At 41.3% G+C, this 22,039-nt stretch overlaps 1 protein-coding gene and 1 long non-coding RNA gene across 2 annotated transcripts in view; both read left to right on the top strand.

The window, feature by feature from the left end:
* Window positions 1-6,099, top strand: part of TTC23L (tetratricopeptide repeat domain 23-like) — a 51,650-nt gene extending 45,551 nt beyond the window's left edge. The window contains exons 10-11 of the mRNA XM_010853849.1: window positions 5,205-5,354; window positions 6,091-6,099. Coding sequence (XP_010852151.1) covers window positions 5,205-5,354; window positions 6,091-6,099 — 159 coding nt within the window. The remainder of the gene's footprint in view (window positions 1-5,204; window positions 5,355-6,090) is intronic.
* Window positions 6,100-8,201: 2,102 nt separating this feature from the next.
* LOC104998567 lies at window positions 8,202-19,965 on the top strand. The gene is made up of 3 exons (XR_826481.1): window positions 8,202-8,284; window positions 17,253-17,359; window positions 19,256-19,965. It is a non-coding gene; the product is annotated as an uncharacterized LOC104998567 (long non-coding RNA).
* Window positions 19,966-22,039: the final 2,074 nt, after the last annotated feature.

Genomic DNA, 22,039 nt, shown 5'->3' with positions numbered 1-22,039 from the left:
AGATCAGTCGCTCAGTCGTGTCCGACTCTTTGCGACCCCATGAATCGCAGCACACCAGGCCTCCCTGTCCAGCACCAACTCCCAGAGTTCACTCAGACTCACGTCCATCGAGTCACTGATGCCATCCAGCCATCTCATCTTCTGTCGTCCCCTTCTCCTCTTGCCCCCAATCCCTCCCAGCATCATAGTCTTTTACAATGAGTCAACACTTCGCATGAGGTGGCCAAAGTACTGAAGTTTCAGCTTCAGCATCATTCCCTCCAAAGAAATCCCAGGGCCGATCTCCTTCAGAATGGACTGGTTGCATCTCCTTGCAGTCCAAGGGACTCTCAAGAGTCTTCTCCAACACCACAGTTCAAAAGCATCAATTCTTTGGTGCTCAGCCTTCTTCACAGTCCAACTCTCACTTCCATACATGACCACAGGAAAAACCATAGCCTTGACTAGACGGACCTTTGTTGCAAAGATGGGCACAATAAAGAACAGAAATGGTATGGACCTAACACAGCAGAAGATATTAAGAAGAGGTGGCAAGAATACACAGAAGAACTATACAAAAAAGATCTTAATGACCCAGATAAGCATGATGGTGTGATCACTCACCTAGAGCCCAATTTCCTGGAGTGTGAAATCAAGTGGGCCTTAGGAGGCATCACTACAAACAAAGCTAGTGGAGGTAATGGAATTCCAGCTGAACTATTTGAAATCCTAAAAGATGATGCTGTTGGCACCCAATAGGCCAGCAAATTTGGAAAACTTAGCAGTGGCCACAGGACTGGAAAAGGTCAGTTTTCATTCCAATCTCAAAGAAAGGCAGTGCCAAAGAATGTTCAAACTACTGCACAATTGCACTCATTTCACATGCTAACAATGGCAACCCACTCCAGTGTTCTTGCCTGGAGAATCCCAGGGATTGGGGAGCCTGGTGGGCTACCATCTATGGGGTCGCACAGGGTTGGACACGACTGAAGTGACTTAGCAGCAGCAGCAGCAGCACACGCTAACAAAGTGAAAGTGAAGTGAAGCCACTCAGTCATGTCCAACTCTTTGCGACCCCATGGACTGTAGCTTACCAGGCTCCTCAGTCCATGGAATTCTCCAGGCAAGAGTACTGGAGTGGGTTGCCATTTCCTTCTCCAGGGGATCTTCCCGACCCAGGGATTGAACCCAGGTATCCCCCTTTGCAGGCAGATGCTTTACCATCTGAGCCACTAGGGAAGCCCACACTCTAACAAAGTAATGCTCAAAATTCTCAAAACGATGCTTCAACATTACATGAACTGAGAACTTTCAGATGTTCAGCTGGATTTAGAAAAGGCAGAGGAACCAGAGATCAAATTGCCAACATCTGTTGGATCATAGAAAAAGGAAGAGAATTCCAGAAAAACATCTACTTCTGCTTCACTGACTACGCTAAAGCCTTTGATACACAACAAACGGTAAAAATTCTTCAAGAGATGAGAATATCAGACCACCTTACCTGCCTCCTGATAAAATTGTATGCTAGCTAAGAAGCAGCCATTAGAACTGGACATGGAACAACAGACTAATTCCCAATTGGGAAAGGTGTATGTCAAAGCTGTATATTGTCACCCTTCTTATTTAACTTATATACAGAGTACATCATGTGAAATGCTAGGCTGGATGAAACATAAGCTGGAATCAAGATTGCCAGGAGAAACATCAATAACCTCAGATTTGCAGTTGACACCACCCTTATGGAAGAAAGCGAAGAGGAACTAAAGAGCCTCTTGATGAAAGTGAAAAAGGAGAGTGAAAAGCTGGCTTAAAACTCAACATTCACAAAACTAAGATTATGGCACCCCATCCCATCATTTCATGGCAAATAGATGGGCAAACAATGGAAACAGTGACAGACTTTATTTTCTTGGGCTCCAAAATCATTGCAGATGGTGACTGCAGCCATGAATTTAAAAGACACTTGCTTCTTGGAAGAAAAGCTATGACCAACCTAGACAGCTTATTAAAAAGCAGAGACATTACTTTGCCAACAAAGGTCCGTCAGGTCAAAGCTATGGTTTTTCCAGTAGTCATGTATGGATGTGAGAGTTGGACCATAAGGAAAGCTGAGTGCTGAAGAGTTGATGCTTTTGAACTATGGTGTTGACGAACACTCTTGAGAGTCCCTTGGACTACAAGGAGATCAAACCAGTCAGTCCTAAAGGAAATCAGTCCTGAATATTCACTGAAAGGACTGATGCTGAAGCTGAAGCTCCGTTACTTTGGCTACCTGATGTGAAGAACTGACATTAGAAAAGACCTTGATGCTGGAAAGCTTGAAGGCAGTAGGCGGAGAAGATGACAGAGGACAAGATGGTTGCATGGCATCACCGACTTAATGGAAGTGAGTTTGAGCAAACTCCAGGAGATGGTGAAGGATAGGGAAGCCTGGCATGCTGCAGTTCATGGGGTTTCAAACAGTCAGACATGACAGAGTGACTGAGCAACAACATTCAGAAACGGAAGCTCAGAGGGGCTCAGGTAATCCCAGGAATAAAAATAGGGCTGATGCAGCTTGCAATATTAGCCAGGAAAAAAATAAGGCTGGTGCATGTTGCAATATTAGTTTTTTTTTTAAGTATTTTTCCTGTATCTTGAAATATGAGCCCCTTCAAATCCAGGACACATATAATCTCTAGTCCTGTAACTTTAATATTTTAAGTCAAAATGGGCTTTCATCTTTAGATATAGCTAAGTGTTTTTTTTTTTTTTTAACTTGATATATTATTTCCTTCTCAGTTTCTGGTCTTCAGCTCCTTATTGACCAAACTTTTTTTTTCACATTAAAAAAGAGTTATAGCCATCAAAAGAGGCTTTTGATCGCTGACCTTTTTACTTAGAAGTCTGATGAGTCTAAACTCTTACTCAAAAACTTTGGACCTGAACTTAATATACTGAGTTTAGCATGAAGGCGATGAAGACCTCTATTTGTCATGAGATACCATGTGACTTTGATCTGACCAAGTCAACTCTTTATTCTTTGTCAGGCATGTGAAGAAACAGTATAGATCTGACATGATCTTGTTGGCCATGTGACAACCAGTTTATGAATAGGGTGCTAGGCACATAATAGGAAAGGTTTTTTTTTTTTTTTTTCAAGGAATGAAGAAAAAGCTTCTTTTATTTCACACTTGAACATTTTTATAAATGATGACATTTTCTTTAGTTCTATTAATTGCCACTCGTAGAGGCAAAAAACATGGTGACGATTTGCAATGTTTTCTATTATTTTTACAATGGCCTTGGGATTTTCTGTTGGTTCGGAAGATTAACGTGAGCTAGCAAAGCCACAGGTGTATCTAATATTTTAATTTAGTTTCCATGGTGTGAAGGCACTTGGTCAGAATCTCATAGCTTATTCTTGTTAGGTTCTGATACAGTGAACATCATGACTTTGTGATAAGACACCAATATCAATGCCTAACAGCTCTCTGCTTCTAACCACATGTACAAATCTCCTAGAGAGAGATACAGAAGCATTTGCATGCCAGCCAGGTGGCTCTGAATCTAAACCACAGGCAGGACTGGGACAGATCAACTTTACTACTAGGAAATTAGCTCGACGAGGGCAAGGGTTTTCGTTTTGTTCACTGCTGTGTCCTCAATGCCTGAAACGGTAACTGGTACATAGTAGGTGCTCAATAACTTGAATTACTTTGCTGAATTTCATAACACACTTCCCGTGGGATGTGCGTATGTGCTAAGTCACTTCAGTTCGACTTCAGTGTCTGACTCTTTGCAACCCTAAGGACTGTAGCCCACCAGGCTTCTCTGTCCATGGGATTCTCCAGGCAAGAATACTGGAGTGGGTTGCCATGCCTTCCTCCAGGGGATCTTCCTGACCCAGGGATCAAACCCGAGTCTCCTACCTCTCCTGCATTGGCAGGTGGGTTCTTTACCACTAGTGCCACCTGAAACCGAAGCCCCAAAGAAACTGATCTCAGGGAGACAGCAGTGAGCAGTCCTGAAGAGAGACCTTAGTTCCCTGCCCAGGAATTGAACGTGGGTAGCCTGGATGAAAACCAGGAATCCTAGCTACTAGACCATCAGGGATAATTCCATTTTAAAAGGAGCTTTTTCTTCCACCCTTCAAGCCTGAGATGAGACCCTCAGCCTGTTCTAGAGGACCATCACAGAAACTCAGAAGATTTAGGAATTATGTTCCCTTGAAAAATAAATTTTTTTTTCAAATAGAGGTTTAATCTGCCACTGATAAAAAATAAACAAGATCCACTAGCCAGAACTGCCATCTTCCAGGCTGAGAGTATCTCAGGCTTGAGAACAGGAGAAAAAGCTCCTTTTAAAATGGAATTGTTGACACTATTTTATCTTAGTATATTGAGTACAATTTATTTTCAACAAAAATATATGTGTGTGTATATTTATATATGTATTGACTATATAAAATGTTGTCTATTACACACATATACACACACACATAATTTTTTAAAGAGAGTGCAATAAAGCAAACGTTGCAAAATAATTGCCAGTTGGTGAATCTGGGTGAAAATATTTTGTGTATTTATTCTACTATTCTTTCAGGTTTTCCGAAGGTTTGAAAACTTTCTTTAAAAGTCATTAAAAAAAAAAAAAGAGCAAGGGCTTGGGACTTCCTGGTGGTCCAGTGGTTAAGACTTCTCATTCTATTTCAGGGGGTGCCAGATCGATCCCTCATCAGGGAGCAAAGATCCCACATGCCTTGTGGCCAAAAAACCAAAACATAAAACAGAAACAATATTGTAACAAATTCAATAAAGACTTTAAAATTGTCCCCATTTAAAAAAAAAAAAAAAGAGCAAGGGCTATGGAATTCAGACTGGCTGGTTTGAATCTTGACACTGCTGACTGTAGGCTGTGTGAGCTCAAGCAAGATCCTTTGCCTTTATTAGTTTCCATTCCTTCATCTAGAAAAGAGTATAATAACATTTCTCTGTTGTAGGGTAGTCATAGAGATGAAATAACATTGTCCATGTGAATTAACTACTATAATTAATTATAAGCTTGGAACCTCAACTCTTCATGGAAACATTACCTAGATGACATATCACACCCGACTGACTGATCCTGGTGGGTTGTGCCATTGTGGGGTAGGATGCCTCCTGTAGAGAACAATACAACCAGCATGCTCCTTCAGAATTGCCAGGTGAATTAAAAGTATGTATGTATTTTTTTTAATCCCCTAGGAGGCTTATGGACTGCTAAAGGCTTCATTGAGATCTCAGGTCATCAGCTATGGTGACTGTAGTGAAAAAGTGGCTGAAACACTTTATAACATGGGCAAGATCTGCTTTGCCAAAGGAGAGCTCAGAAAGGCAGTTCAACTGCTAAGGAAGGTAAATACTGGCTGGTTTTGTTACATTTGCTCCCAAGCCTGTAAGCACAACGTGAGGGGAGGGATGTGTGTGTGTGTGTATTTTCCCTTTGCTTCCTTTTCTCTCGCCCTCCTTCCTTCCTTCTCTCTTTTTCAAAGTAAAGTGTTCTCTTTTGAATATTCTCCACATTGTTAGATGTGCTGAGGAAGAATATGACTATAGAAACTTTTATTGTGTCCATGCCTGGACCAGAGTCTTAAAAGAGTAACACTCTAATCCTGAAATCTTGGTATGTCAGCAGCAGAATCTTGAGGAAGGACTCGAGGTTGTGTTAGAACAAGGAACACTTTGTACAGCCATCCTTACTCAAGTACTGATTCCTAGGATCCTAGAAGTTTATTCCCCAGTAGTAGGATGTGGCAAGAGGTGTGACTAACAGTTGTTCAACCAGTCAGCTTACTAACAGACCAAGCTTAAGACTTAGTAACATTAGTAGTGATGTCTCTACTTAAAACCCAGCTTTGTTCAATGTCAGAGGAAAAGTTAGTATAAATCAGCTAATATTCATGAAAGTGAAAGTGAAAGTTACTCAGTCATGTCCAACTCTTTGTGACCCCATGGAGTATACAGTCCATGAAATTCTCCAGGCCAGAATACTGGAGTGGGTAGCCTTTCCTTTCTCCAGGGCAGAGTCAAAAGCAGTCCACACATGTATATTGCCAAATGTCAGGACTGGATACATTTTATCTCCTTTCAGGTTAACTAAATGTAATCAGAAAATACGTATTAAAATAGTAAGTAACAGAAGAAAGGGGGCTTCATTTTGAAGGTTAAGGGAAAACAAAAACCCTGTGAAAATATAAGGTCACAACAACTTCTTCAGGGAAGGATAAACACATGGCTGGCAGCTCTGTCATGGAATCATAAACCTGTAAGAAGAGAAAACTTTAAAATGAATGGATCACAGTTTGAGGCAAAAAGATGAGATGAAATTAAATTTTTAAGGGTGAATTAAGGAATTTCAGGAAAACAAATTTGAAACAATTCAATCCGGATTGAAAATATTGAAGAGAATCTTAACATGCTGAGTGTTGTTGAGCAATATTCCCCAAATCTAGGATTGCAACAGAACAAAACAAATTTGTAAAACAAAATAAAAATGAAACAGAAAACAGATTCCTGAGTCCCACCCTATTAAATCAGATATTCTAAGACTGGTGTCCAGAATCTGTATTTTTAATCCTTTTTAGCCAAAGAATTCTAATCTATTTCTGAAGAGAGACTGTAATATCAGTACTTGAAATAGAAACAGTAATTAAAGAAATCATTGAAGATAATTTTTATGAATCATAAAAGACCACATTGTAAGGGTTTGCTTACCATATTCCACACAAAATCAATGAAAGGAGAGCCCCAGCTAGATCTTACCTAGCAATGAAGGCTCTGCCCTCCATTTGGAATAGGGATTCAACCTGAATCTTTGTTTGGATGCCAGACATTGTGTATTTTACATTGCTGAGTATTGGATATTTTTGTGTTCCTGTAAGTATTCTTGAACTTTGTTCTGGAATTCAGTCAAATTACTTTGTTGTGAAATTTTGTTACACTAGAGTTTGGTCCTTTTAGATCTTGCTTTTAAGATTTGTTAGATGGGACAAGGGCTCATTTAGTCAAGGGCTGTTTATCCCCCATTTCTGAAACAAAAGTGTCAGTACCTCTGAGTAGCCCACCCAGTGCTCCACGACAACGTGGCTTTCCAGTCTGGCTGGTGGGAACAGGCATTGTACCTGGCTGTATGTAAACACTGCCCTGTTCCCTCTGGGACCTGCAGATGATTCTTTTCTCAAGCCTTGGGCAATTTTTACATGTCTGTGTTAATCAGTACTCTCCTGAATACAGTTATCCCTCTGTGTCTGTGGGGGATTGGTTCTAGGACTCCCCACCCACCCTCTTCGCCAACACCAAAGTCTGCAGATGCTCAGTCTCTAGTATAAAATGGTGTAGTACAGTCAGCCCCACTGTACCTGCACTGGTCAGCTATATTTGAAGGGGATAATCGGCAGATACAGATATTCTTTTTCTGTGCAGCTGTCTCTCCTCTGTTACTCTGCCCTAAGAATCTTCTGAGAGTCTGAGCTCCATATCCTCAATTCAGGACGCTTGTTGAGCTCCACTTCCCTGCATCAAAGCTTGGAGAGGCTCTCACAGTAGTAATCTGGGGAAGTCGTAGGGTTTACTTCACTTGTTTTCCCTCTCTCAGGAACACCGCCTTTTGTTGCCCAATGTTCACTGTCTTGAAGATCGTTTCAAATACATTTTGTCTACTTTTTCTTTTTTGATTGTTTCATTTGGGAGGGTAAATCTGGTGCCTGCAATTCCATCTTGATTGGATCGAGAGAGATCAGCAGTTAAGTTTACAATGGAAAACTGCTTAAGGGTAAAGTTATGTAGCATAAGAATGCAATGCAAATTTGGGACTCATACACTGATTTCGTTTATATCCATCCATTTGGTTACAGCTATTTGGAAAATCCTGATAGAAACCACAGCTGTAATTCTGGTGGAGACCACTCTAGGTTTTAGATAGGTGTGCTGTCAGTTTTCAGGCCCGTTACTTAGATTATCCATAGCCACGGATGGTAGTGGAAGCTTCAGCAAAGCAGAAGGGAGAAGCTCAGAGGGGTCAGAGCCTTCAGTTCAGACTCCTTCCTGCTTAGTAGGGAAGCAGGAGGAAACAGAAGTTCAGCCTTTTGAAATGTAAACCTGTGACATCTCAGTTCCAGTTGTGCTCTCCTGAGTTTGATTTATAGTTAAGCTGCTTGCTATCTGCTTCTCTTTAACTTACTATGTTTCTCAACTTGCCTGCAATGTCTGATGATTCAAATACTCATATATGGAGATGAGCACAGTAAAAGCAGAGACACAAAAAACCTCCTGACCCTAATGCAGAGGTGAGTTCTGGTCCTGATCATCAACCAAGTCTTCAGTGTGGATATACGCATAGCATGGCCTCTCCCAGATTCATTTATTTGGGGTGATTCACCTCTATTATTCTTGTTAGGCAAAATGCCAACCTGTACTTTGGATGAGGTCAAATTCTAACCTGGAGGTACCTAGCCAATTTCTAGTAGTCTTTCGAACCCAAAGCTATAGGGATCTGCTGAAATAATATTTAGTATTTATATCTCCTTCAATGCTGAATGTTATAACCAAATCCCACTAGACTGTCTCAGCTAACAGAGTGATAGATACAAATTAGGTTTATAACAAAGTAAGTGAATACATTAAACTTACTTTTCTTGCTGAATATATAAAATCTAAGTCCCTAAACATAAGGCAAGTTTCACGGGGGGGGCAGGAAATATTAATAGTTGTCTCCAAAAGTAATAATTTAAGAACCTCTTCAGATTCATTTTAAAAAATGTTTAAAATTTCAGCCAAAGACAGTGTTTTGTGCTGACTTGCCCCTTTATTTATCCTTGGCATATCATTGCTGTTTATTTCAGAATGATGTTGATCCTGAACTGTTGTCTTTTGTTGAGTGTGTGTTAAATCCCTGAAACTGAGCTAGGTCCTATCCATAAAGAACCTAAGCCTGACAAACACCCTACACAATAGCTCTCATTTGCCAGAAGGAGTCTGATATTCTGTAAAGGAACATGCTTAAATTCATGTAAGTCCTGGAGGTTTAGATCCAAGCAAGTGTGACTCTAAAGGCCATGTGCTTTCCCCTTAGAGCCCTTTAACAAAGAAGGGTGCCATTATGGGGTGAGAGTTAGGATTCTGATTGCTTTTCATTGGAGGTGATTCATAGTTAGTACTTTCTCATCAGGTTGGCCAGGTGGGGAACAAGCTGGGCACAGAGAATTCATGCAGCCCATCTTGTCCCCACCTGCCTCAGTCAGAATCACACCTAAAAGAAGCCCAGCAGAAGACTGTCTCATGTTTCCTCTTACCCAGGACAGCACGTTCTCTAGCCTCTCTCAGAGATGCCCATGGTAGGAGGGGATATGGGGAACTCTGCCCCCTGCCCACTGGTGTATGTGAAAGTATGTCCTCTTAGTAACCATCAGTTCAGTTCAGTTCAGTTCACTTGCTCAGTCATGTCTGACTCTTTGTGAATCCATGGACTGCAGCACACCAGGCCTCCCTGTCCATCACCACCAGCTCCTGGAGTTTACTCAAACTCTTGTCCATTGAGTCAGTGAAGCCACTCAACCATCTCATTCTCTGTCTTCCCCTTCTCCCACCTTCAATCTTTCCCAGAATCCGGGTCTTTTCAAATGACTCAGTTCTTTGCATTACATGGCCAAAGTACTGAAGTTTCAGTTTCAGCATCAGTCTTTCCAATGAATATTCAGGACTGATTTTCTTTAGGATGGACTGGTTGGATCTCTTTGCAGTCCAAGAGACTCTCAAGAGTCTTCTCCAACACCACAGTTCAAAAGCATCAATTCTTTGGTGCTCAGCTTTCTTTATAGTCCAACTCTCACATCCATACATGACTACTGGAAAAACCATAGCTTTGACTAGATGGACCTTTGTTGGCAAAGTAATGTCTCTGCTTTTTAATATTCTGTCTAGGTTGGTCATAACTTTTCTTCCAAGGAGCAAGTGTCTTTTAATTTCATGGCTACAGTCACCATCAGTGATTTTGGAGCCCCCCAAAATAAAGTCTCTCATTGTTTCCCCATCTACTTGCCATGGAGTGATAGGACCAGATGGCATGATCTTCGTTTTCTGAATGTTGAGTTTTAAGCCAGCTTTTTCACTCTCCTCTTTCACTTTCATCAAGAAGCTCTTTAGTTCTTCTTCACTTTCTGCCATAAGTGTGGTGTTATCTGCATATCTGAAGTTATTGATATTTCTCCCAGCAATCTTGATTCCAGCTTGTGCTTCATCCAGCCCAGTGTTTCTCGTGATGTACTCTGCATATAAGTCAAATAAGCAAGGTGACAATATACAGCCTTGACGTACTTCTTTCCCGATTTGGAGCCAGTCTGTTGTTCTATGTCCAGTTCTAACTGTTGCTTCCTGACCTGCATACAGATTTCTCAAGGCATTTCTCAGGTGGTCTAGGTATTCCAAACTCTTTAAGAATTTTCCACAGTTTGCTGTGATCCACACAGTCAAAGGCTTTGGCATAGTCAATAAAGCAGAAGTAGATGTTTTTCTGGAATTCTCTTGCTTTTTGATGATCCAGTGGATATTGGCAATTTGATCTCTGGTTCCTCTGCCTTTCCTAAAACCAGCTTGAACATTTGGAAGTTTTCAGTTCACATACTGTTGAAGCATCGCTTGGAGAATTTTGAGCATTACTTTGCTAGAGTGTGAAATGAGTGCAGTTGTGCAGTAGTTTGAGCATTCTTTGGCATTGCCTTTCTATGGGATTGGAATGAAAACTGACCTTTTCCAGTCCTGTGGCCACTGTTGAGTTTTCCAAATTTTCTGGCATATTGAGTGCAGCACTTTCACAGCATCATGTTTCAGGATTTGAAATAGCTCAACTGGAATTCCATCACCTCCACTAGCTTTGTTCGCAGTGATGCTTCCTAAGGCCCACTTGACTTTTCACTCAAGGATGTCTGGCTCTAGGTGAGTGATCACACCATCGTGATTATCTGGGTTGTGAAGATCTTTTTTGAATAGTTCTTCAAATGTTCAGAAACCATAAGAACATTAATAATAACTGTAATGTAGAACTTATACCAATCACCTCATGTTATAAAATACATATACTATTTCTGACTCATAAATAACCCTATTTGGTAGGTGTTTTTATCTTTCATGTTCAGGTGGTGAAACTGGTAGTCAGAAAGTTTGAGTATCTTGTTTAAAATCATCTAGCCAGTACTGTGGTAAGATTTGAACCCAGATCTGTTGTATTTCAAAAATGTACTGCCTTTCACTCTGTAACAGGGATTCTGACTTTGAGGAATTTGAGAATACATATGGGGGCACCTGGCCAGCAGGCATGTCCCCAGAGTCTCATTTTACATATGGTGGAACTGAGTACAGATCACGTTCAAGTTAAATTTCCCAGGAGGAGGAAGAGCTGGGATGTGAACGTAGGTCTCTCACTCCAGAATGTGCCCTTCATATGGAAGATAGCCTACTCTCTGAAGGCAGGCTCTCTGGATTTTAAATCAGGCTCCATCACTCAGCTCTCTGACCTGGGTGAGGTTACTTAACCTCTCTCAACCTCTATTTATTCATCAGTAAAATAGCAGTGCCTTCCTTGAAAAGTGGGTTTTTCTGAGACTTAATAAGATCACATATAATACAGCACTTAGATCAGGGCCTGACAGGTCTTGAGTACTGAGTGAATGTTGGCATAAGAATAAAATTATAATAAGAATTATCTTTCTGAGGTGCTGGAGATAATAGATCAGATATCACCTATTACTTCCCAGGTGGCACTAGTAGTAAAGAACCCACCTGCCAGTGAAGGAGACATAAGAGACTCAGGTTCTATCACTGGGTTGGGAAGATCCCCTGGAGGAGGGTGTGGCAACCCACTCCAGTATTCTTGCCTGGAGAATCCCATGGACAGAGGAGCCTGGCAGGCTACAGTCCATAGGATTGCAGAGTTGGACATGACTGAAGTGACTTAGCATGCAAGAGTGATGGGTAAAGAGTATTGCAAGAGTCAGCCCTGTCATCTTAACCTGCCTCTGCCACTTACTATACATAACCTTGGGAAAATCACTTAACTTCTGAGCCTTGCTTTCTCCATCACTAAAATGCAGATAATAGTATATCACATAGAGTTACTGTGAGCTTTAAATAAAATAATGTATATAACATGCATAGGCTAGTGCCTGACAGAGTATGTTCTCAGTAAATGTTAGCCAAGCATCCTTTCCTCTGCATTATTCTGTACTATACAGCCTTTTGCTTCTAGGGAAGTGGGTCACAATATTTGAAATTGTAATTGTGATTAATTGTTAGACAGTATTACAATATGTTTGTGTTTGAGAATTTGAATCTGAACATACTAGGTACACTTTGTACTTTAGAGGTAATAATGAAACTAAAAGAGCAAAACATGTAGTTTCAGACAAGAAATGCTTGTTCCTCAAAACCGAAAGCAAAAGTTCTACTCAGCTTGTATTTGAAAAGAGAAACTCCAGAATAGCTGGAGTGAATCCATTGCCTCAGTAGCCTGAGTTCGCTTTCCACCTCCGCGTCTCAGTGTTCTTTGTCCTCCATGATTTGAAAAGAATCATAGGAGCGGGAGAAATTAAGAGGCATTGGAATAACCCAATTCAGATCCCAGGTAGTATGAACTTCTTTTGGTTCTTGGAGACTAATTCCTCTCTTTGTAAATTCAATGAAACCTAGACATACCAGGAAGGCACATGGAAGGGGAAGGATCTTAAGGACTCTGCTGTAGCAGAAGTTGAGTCAGTAAAGGTTTGTTTCCCTGAAACAAGTCCATATCTCATCCCTCAAGAACCACTGAGCAAAGCCATAGGAGTTGTTGCCAAAGCCCAGATGTCAAAAAAAAAGAGGAAAAAAAAAAAAAAACCTAGTCCAGGAATTGTTCTCTTCGCTTGAGCATCTTGCTGGAATAATCAGCCCCAGATGTCCTGGAACTCTGCTAGTTTTCCGATGTGTTCTTGTGCTTTCTACCCCACCTCCTCCGGAAACCCAGTGACAACATTCACTGGGCTTTCATTGCCAGGAGCCCAAATTCCTGGCTTCTGCAGCCTCTGCAAAGAAGTGAAAGCAGAACTGGCTGCATGAATTAGGAGTTAATTCCAAGGTTAAATGTTTGTTAGTTGCACGGGCCTCAAGTAAGATCTTAGTGTATAGAAAAGGTGCAGAAAATCTGATTTAGAAGTAAACATTGAGATTGTTTAGTCTGACTTTTACCTAAATCACAAGTGGACTTCAGTTTTAATCATTTATTTATCAAGCTCCCTCTAGGCTCTAGAAAATACTCAGATTTTTAAGATACAGTCCTTTTACAAGAAAACAGACACACTGGACCAGATTACAAGTTAGTCTGCAGTAAAGCTTTAAGAAAAATGTAAACAGAGGACAAGTAATAAATTGTGAGCCTGGAAATGTAGGTGGAGACTGTGTGTATGCTGTGGGTAGCGGGCTGGGTCTTCAAAGAAAAGTAAAATATCAACGGGTAGGAAGCCAGCAGTGGGCATTTGACGTAGCACGACCAACAGCATAGTGCCATGGAGAGGCTTGACATTTCTGAGGAAAAGCAAGTGGCCTGGAGTTGCTGTAGTTGGAGGTATATGAGTAAGACTCATTGGAAAAGACCCTGATGCTGGGAAAGATTGAGGCAAGAGCAGAAGAGGGTGACAGATGATGAGATGGTTGGATGGCGTCATCGACTCAATGAACGTGAGTTTGAGCAAGCTTTAGGAGATGGTGAAGGACAGTGAAGCCTGGCATGCTGCCGTCCATGAGGTCGCAAAGAGTCAGACATGACTTTGAACAACAATAGGAACATGCTGGAGATGTTTGGGAAGATAAATTGGGGTCTGATTATGGAATGTTTTCTGTGCCATGCTGATGAGTTTAGAATTTATTCTGTAGGCAGAAGATAACTATCAAAAAGTTTTGAGCAGGATGTGCCATGATCAGTTACTGGCTTTAGAACATTAACTGTCAGCCCTGGGAAGGATGGATGGGATCTGGGGAGACCACAGAAGTAGGGAGACCAGTTAGGAGGCAGATGCAACAGTGCAAGGGAGAGATGTTGAGAGCCTTAATTATCTAAAACCATAGTAGAAGGAACATGGAGAAGATGGATTGAGAGTAGTTTGGAGTCTCAAATTCGCAAGACCTTGGGAATTTAAGCCAATCAGATGTGAAGTATAATGGAGTCAGGGGCCCATTCAAAGGTGGCTTTGAAGTTTCTAGCTTGAGCAACTTGGTGAATGGCTGTGCTATTAAGGAAAGCATATTGGCAGGACAAGGTCATCTTGGAGGATGTTTAGGGGGTCTGAAGAAGATAATTTCCATTTTGAATGTGTTAAGTTTGAGGTGCCCATAGTACATCTACTTGACAGTGTCTAATAGGCTGTGTGGACCAGAAACTCGAGATATATTAGAAGTTAAAGGAACGGATAAGAAATCCATGGATTATGTGTATGTCAAACAAGAAAACTTAGGAACTTTGGAGAATATTTACACTTGCTTTGGAGAGAACATATGTGGTAATTTTTAATCAAAATAGAGAGGGATCAAGAGTGAGCTCCCCGCTTAGAGACATCCTGCATCTCCCTTTCTTCATCTAAAGAAATGCAAATAAGAGAAGTCTGTTTTACAGGTTTTATTTACTGTATGGCACATAGTAAGCTTCTGTGAAATGTTAATTATTGTAATTATTATATTATCCAGGGGTCATTCAGAAGGAGGAACTGGGAAGGAGACTCAGAAAGAGTCTTTAGAGAATTAGAAGAGTCAGGAAAAAACAGAAAGGAACTCACAGGAGGAGAAAGTTTCAGAAAAGGGTGTGGTCTTTGGCAATGTCACAAAAGACACGAAGGGGCAGTTTAAAGAAGAGGGATGCAATTGTCCAATAAACAGAAAGCAGGATTTCCAATCTCATACAGAATTTATAAATTCAAATGAAATATATTTACCACCTATTATATTGTGTGGTAGGGGCTTCCCAGGTGGCACCATGATAGAGAATCCACCTGCCAACACAGAGGATGCAGGAGACACAGATTTGATCCCTGGGTTGGGAAGATCCCCTGGAGAATGGAATGGCTGCCCACTCCAGTATCCTTGCCTGGAAAAGTCCATGGACAGAGGAACCTGGTGGGCTATAGTCAATGGAGTCACAAAGAGTGGGACACAACTGAGCACACACGCAAGAATATTTGTGGAAAGTACAGGTCATATAAACTCAGTCCTGTCAAAGATATGGGGAGATCAGCTCTCTAGTACCCTATGATGGGACTGTGGGCTGATATATATAACTATATATCTAGCTAGATAGGGCTTTGCTGGTGGCTCAGTGGTAAGGAATCCACCTGCCAATGCAGGAGATGGGGGTTTGATCCCTGTGTCGGGAAGATCTCCTGGAGGAGGAAATGGCTACCTCCAGTATTCTTGCCTGGAAAATTTCACAGACAGAGGAGCCAGGCAGGCTACAGTTCATGGGCTCGCAAAGAGTTGAACACAACTGAGCAACTAATACATATACACACACACACACAAATCAGAAACTCACTCATTATCTCTCCAGGTGGCCTTTTCCAATTATAGACAGTTCTAATTGTTCGAATGCAAGGTCATGAGCTTGAGAGTCAGACAGACCTCTGTTTGAATCCAGGCTCCTCCACTTTCTGTGTGCCATAAGCCAAGTTATCCTAAGCCTCAGTTTTCTCTAATGAGGATTAGAATCGCATCTATAATAAGGAAAGATAATAAAGAGTAAATTAGATTATTCACGTAAAAAATGTAGCACAGCATCTCATATATAGTAAGTGCCCAATAAATATTAGCTATTTTTGCAACTCTAGCTGGTCACCCATACTTACTGGAAGTATGAAGGTGTGGATCATTAACTTCAACTTTGTCCTTGTTAGCCATCTTTAGGAGAGCTGCATGCTGAAAAATTGCTTTTGAATAACTTTCAATGGCTCTTAAGCTGTAGAAGACAACAGAAGGATCCTTTTCTCTTGATAGGAGGGGAAAGGAGAAGAGTACCTCAATGCCCATTAACCTATTAGTGATCTATTGTCTTCTTGGTCAAAAATCTCTGTGAACAACAATTGCCTTTTCTGGGCTGAGGGACTAGGGAGAGAAAGCCAAAGAAAAGTAGGATAAAAAAGGAGGATTTTGGGGTGTTTATTTCCAGAGAAAATTGCAGTAAGTAGAACAGTGGATACGCTCAGTAAATTTTCTGTCAGCCAGACTAGTCTTGGGCAAGACCTTCATGATGAAAGTTATGCTCCAGAAGCTAGATTGTTTCCAGGCTACTGCATTTATATTCTTTCCCTATCATTAGTATATATTCTAATGCCTCCTCTACAAAATTAAAGGAGAAAATATTCTGCCAGACCTTGGTGTATGAGTGGGTGGGGAGCAAAATCTGCTCTAACATCCAGGTGCCCAGGGGCAGTGGCCTTTCCAAATTAGGATTCTGGGAATAGCTAGCAACACTGGGACAGGCAGAGCAGTGAACACTTAGGAGCATGTAGCTCCCATACTAGGGTCTCCATGGAGGGGAACAGAGGCTGCTAAGTCACAAAGAGCCAACTCAGGGTACCTGGTCTTTGGTAGTGCATCAGGGGAACTTAATCAATGGCCACTCTGCCATGCCCACAAAAATGGAATGACAGGAGGCAGAGTGTGAATAGTGCAAGGAAAGCAAGTATATTTCACCACCTGGGCCCACTCTGGTAGTGATTTCCTAGAGTGATGCTTGAAGTTCCAGAGCAAAAGGCTAGGTCCGGTGGAGCCTGATTTATTATCATCATCTGCAGTGGGGCATGGATGGGGGAAGAGCTAAACTTCTGCGACGGATTTGCGATTTATGCACAGAGTAAAAAGCAGTGTACCTTGAGTCCAGACATGTTGTGTGTGAGTCCCAACTCTGCTCTGAGATAGCTATGTGACTTTAAGTAGCCTAAACATTCTGAGCCTCACTTTTCCTCATCTTCAACATTCCTTCAACAAATGTATCTGGTGAGCATCTACTACATCCTAGGTGCAGTTAGCGCTGCAGGTGGTAAATAAATAAAGATAAATAAAACATGGCCATTACTGTGAAGGAGACAACTGTCTAGTGCAAGAGACGAGTATGAAAATAACGACAACGTGAAGTACAGGTTCTGTAGGAGAAGTCTCAGTGCACTAAGAGCAGCAAGGAGAGACCATCTAAGAAGTCTGCAGAAGACTTCAAAGAGAGGGTTACATTCGAGTTGTTTCTTGAAGGGCGAGTAACAGTTCATCCAGATGGAGAAGAGAAGACATGCCGGGAAGAAGGCACTCTCTATGCAAAATCACAGAGGCCTGACAGAGGGCAGCGTTTGGAAGGAATGGTAAGTTCTTAATGGCTGCTCTAGGGGACAGGATTTCCTAAAGGGTATTGTAAGCAATGTTGATTCCAAGGGACGGAGGAGGAAGAAAGGCTCTGTGGCAGAAATGTGTGTAGGAAGAAACCAAATTGGATTACACAAAGTGACACAGGTTTATTTCCTGAAGTACTTCCCAGAACTTGTTACACACTAAACTTCCCCCACTGGCATGTTGGGAAGAAATGAATTTTTAAAACGCCACTGTATTTATATTTACCTGAATTCTTTGTAAACTGGTCAGTGATTTAAATTTTGGCAAATAAAAACTTATTTAGAACCACAAAGATAGTATCTTAGGTCTAGTTTTATTTAAAGCAAAAGGTAAATATAGCACATGTTTGAACTGAGGGTACATGAATACTTCGGCAGTTTGGTAACAAATTTGGGCCCTACTTTAGGGCATAATAAGTTACTTATGAAAGATGATTATCTCACCAATGAACTATTTTATCTGATCATAGAAACATGACTTCAACACATCTTGATGAACTAATTTTTCTTTATGATTCATGGTGGTTAAGAGCTCTAGGTGTGGAGACAGGACTGTTCAGACCCCAGCACCACCACTTTCTAGCTAATTCTGGTTTTCTCATCATAAGATGGGGATGAGAACAGTACCTATTTCTTAGTGTTGCTGCAAAAATGAGATAATGTAGGTAAAGTGGTTATTAGGTAATAAATGGCAATTATTTTCGTACTTACTGAAACCTGGGCTTTGACTTTATCACCTTCTAGCCATACCATTGCCAGTGAAGGAAAATGAGACAGGGGCTAGTATCTGAAAAGCCACTGTGAGGCTGGTGTGGAGAACATTTTGCCGGTTAACAGCTCAGAAGTGAGGTAGAGCTAACCCCTGACAGTCTAACACAGTTTCTTAAATGCACAGATGATGTATACACTGGATCAGCCAGAGGCGTTTCAGTACCTGATTTCAGGAAAGGGGACTCCTGCCACCTTGTGGTGAGAGAGCGAGGCCCAAGGCCGGTATCTAGTTGCAGTCCCTAGCAGAGACCCCTCTCAGGTCTCTGCCCACCCCTGATTTTATGAGACCCCTGGGCAACTGACTTAATTTGTGCCTACTTTTTTTTTCAGATTTGGAATCATATTATCTCTTGGTTTACTGATCAGGAAATTAAAGTGCCAGATAGCTTTCTGTATTTTATATGGTCCAGTAGTAGAATGAATAAGCCTTTACTGGGGCTTGCATATAAAAAAGCCTCAAGTTGCTCATAAAATTTTGTATCTCATATTTCTGTGGAACAGATTTTTTTCAGGCAAACGGGCCTGTGAAAACCACACTTGTTGCAGGCTTGAGGTCTAAATAGGAGGTGACTGAGGAACACTTAATAGAAACCGGGTTTCTGGATCAGAAAATCTCTTGGACTAGATTACTTCTAATTCCAGGCCAACTTCTCCAGTATCAGGAAACCAGCATATGGAAATCTTATGGCTGGGAATGATGATGAAAGATCCTCTTTTTAACAATTACAGTGCCTCTGGGCTCTAAATCTCTGTGCTCATGAGGAGAAATCACCTGAAAAGCATGAACAATATATACATGGCCCTAAATTAGATAATTTTTTTTCAGCTGTGATTAAATGCAATCCACATATCTTAGATACACCCCTCACCTGCTGTCTGAATCAAAGGAAGTCCCCTGCTCTTTAGGGAGAAAACCTAAGACTCTTTTGGAGGCCCTTTAGCAGAGTTAGCATTTTAGGGGGATGGTCACTTGGTGAAATAGTTGCCTAAGACTGAGTTCAGCCTTCTAGCTCAATAAGGCAGTGGTTGGTGCTAGAAGGAGGGAGAGATGTCAAAAGCCAAGAAAACATGCACAAATGGTTTTCTCCTTTCCTCTAGGTCTTCTGTTATCAGTAAAGGGAAAACCTCTATCCAGGATAGTCAACAATAAAGCCAACCTGTTGATAACAAGCATTCTTGACCACAAAATATATTTACCAACACCGACAGCAGTGGCAGATCAAAAACAGAACCAAGGATTCTGGGGGGAAAAAAAAGGTCCACTTGACAGTGGCATTACAGGTAAAATACGTATGGCCATTACAAACCGGGATCCTGTTACCTGAGAGGAAGGAACCTTTTTTAGACACATGCTTTAAGTTAGTTTCTCATGTCACTGGGACTCCCATTACCTTCCATTTCCCCATTTCTAATTTCATTCTTTCCCATTCTGACTTTTAAAAAAAGTTCTGCAGTGCCTAAGTAGTTTATGTGTGAGCATTTTAATACAGTACTTATAAATATCTTTAGCCATAACCTGTTTAGGGTCCCTAAAATTGCTTTGTGTGAGGAAATGTTTGACCTTCTGGAACACTGACCTAACCTGGTTTACTGAAGTCATACCACATTAGAGCCATAAGGCCTTTTTGATTTTTGTAAATGAAGAAAACAGGACAAGAAGTGTTGATTCATTTGTGGTCAGTCTCGTGACTATAAAGCAGATGGTCACCTGAATCACAGGAGACTACTCTTTCCATCCCACTATGCTGCCCCTACCAGACTGGATTAAAAAGACTTGTTTTGGGAATGGAATGCTCACCAGGGTTGTTAAAAAAGAAATCCTAAGGCCCTGAATGGGCTTCCTTGGTGGCTCAGACGGTAAAGAATCTGCCTGCAATGCAGGGGACCTGGGTTCAATCCCTGGGTTGGGAAGATCCCCTGGAGAAGGAATGGCTACCCACTTCAGTATTGTGGCCTGGAGAATTCCATGGACAGAGGAGCCTGGCGGGCTACAGTCCATGGGGCTGCAGAGTCAGACACGACTGAGCGACTTTCAAAAAAAAAAAAAAAGGCCTTGAACCAGTGTGTGTTTAGGAAATTGGCAGTCTCAAATCATATTCCTTTGTGTGTTGAGGGACAGAGGAGAAATCAGATTCAGTTTGTACTATAGCTTTTATTTTTCCCTTGTTATCGCTCCTCAGTTACCTGAGCTGATTTAGTGGAGCTCAAACACCTGTGTCTTTGGGATCCACGTGTTTCTAAGAACATTTCTATCACTCATCAGTGCTTATACAACCACATCTTGGTTCTTCATTCAAGGTATTTTCTCATTTCATTCTGTTTCGTCTGTAAAACCTAGTAATCAGCCAGTATCCACAGTATTAGTAGTGAGCAGTGTTCTGCTGTGGCAGGAGGACATATATACTGGTTTATCCAGTGGTCTGGCCACAGACTGCTAGGCTTCCTCCTAGTAGCTGCCGCTGTCCCTCAGCTGATTCCAAGAGTGCTTTAAGCTTGGCACCCAGGAGCAGGGTTTCTGCTTACAGCTCTGGCCGAAGGCACCTATATTCCACTGACCTTCTCGGCAAGTACTTACAAACTAGTCACTCAGTGACTCACTGCAGATTTTAGCCCTGTTTGGAGATGGGACTGATGTTCTTGCCCAGAATATGCTGAGTTGACTAAAGCAGCCTCAGAAGAGTGGCTTGTTTTCACACACGCAGTTGAAAATAGTTTTTCAACAATGACTGTGATAAAAACAAAGTATTAGAAGTGGCCATTTTGGACTCCATTTTGGGTGGCACTAAAATTTAAAAATTTTACTATTTTGTGAGGTCCCAAAGTCTTAACATTTCCAAACCGACAAACCTCTATCAATAAAACAATAGCATAAAGTATTACATTGTAAAATAAAACATTATTGTGTAACCCTGTTGTCTCATCTTATTTTTAGTATCTCCAGTTTTTCTTTGTTGACAGTACAAAATTCCCACCTGTCCCCCAAGATTTTGATTTCAAAATGTTTTATGAAATGGTTTTAATATCCTCCTATCTGACAAAATAGAAAGCTGCCATCTATCTTGGTTCTAAAAATTTAAAAATGTTACTATTTTTTGAAATCCCCAAGTTTTAAGAAACCACATTGGAAATGTTCAGCACAATACAACTTAATATAAAGTTTCACTCTTGGAAAACTGGAGTTGAGAACTAAGCTCCTTTCTAAACTCATTCAGTGGGAAGCAGCGATCTGGACAACCAATCAAAACACCTGAGGTTTCCAGCCACCCTAGTCCATAAGGTCATACACAGCTTAGACATTCCTTTGGTTATCGGGCACTGAAATTTCTGAGATAGATGAGGGTTAGCTACTTTCTTTCAGTCCCTGTAACTGAATTGGAAAACAAACAAAACCAAGCCCAGCTCAAACTCTCCCACATATAAATTTTAATAAATGTTCATTACCAAGCAGTTTCTGCAACTGGCTCTGGAAGTTCGGTGATGCCTTACCTCCATGTGTTGGCAGTTCACCCATCACTTTGCATTAAAGGTCCACTTAAGGCAAACCTGACAATATTCGAGACGGGACTGTCCTAATCCAGTCAGCAACAAGCAACAGAAATCCCTGGACAAATGGCAGGAAGTAAGTCAAGCCTCAGGCACCAGTCCTAAGGGTACAGACTACAGGCCTCACTAGATTCTCATATTCTTTCCGTAAAGGGATGGGGAACTACTCTGAAATTTAGTTCACATATCCTGAATACCTCTAGTTTTACCAATGAGAGCCACTACTATTAACTAGGAGTTACATCCAGTCAATGAGCTATACATTTCGAAAAGATAACCTACTTCAAACATTTACTCTTTTATTGAGGCTTCTGAAGTGACTGAGATATGGATGCCAGG

This window comes from Bison bison, unplaced genomic scaffold (genome assembly GCF_000754665.1).
Source record: "Bison bison bison isolate TAMUID 2011002044 unplaced genomic scaffold, Bison_UMD1.0 scf7180017864331, whole genome shotgun sequence".
Classification (NCBI taxonomy): Eukaryota; Metazoa; Chordata; class Mammalia; order Artiodactyla; family Bovidae; genus Bison; species Bison bison.
Note: the sequence above shows the minus strand (reverse complement) of the source record. Positions and strands in the feature narration are given on the sequence as shown.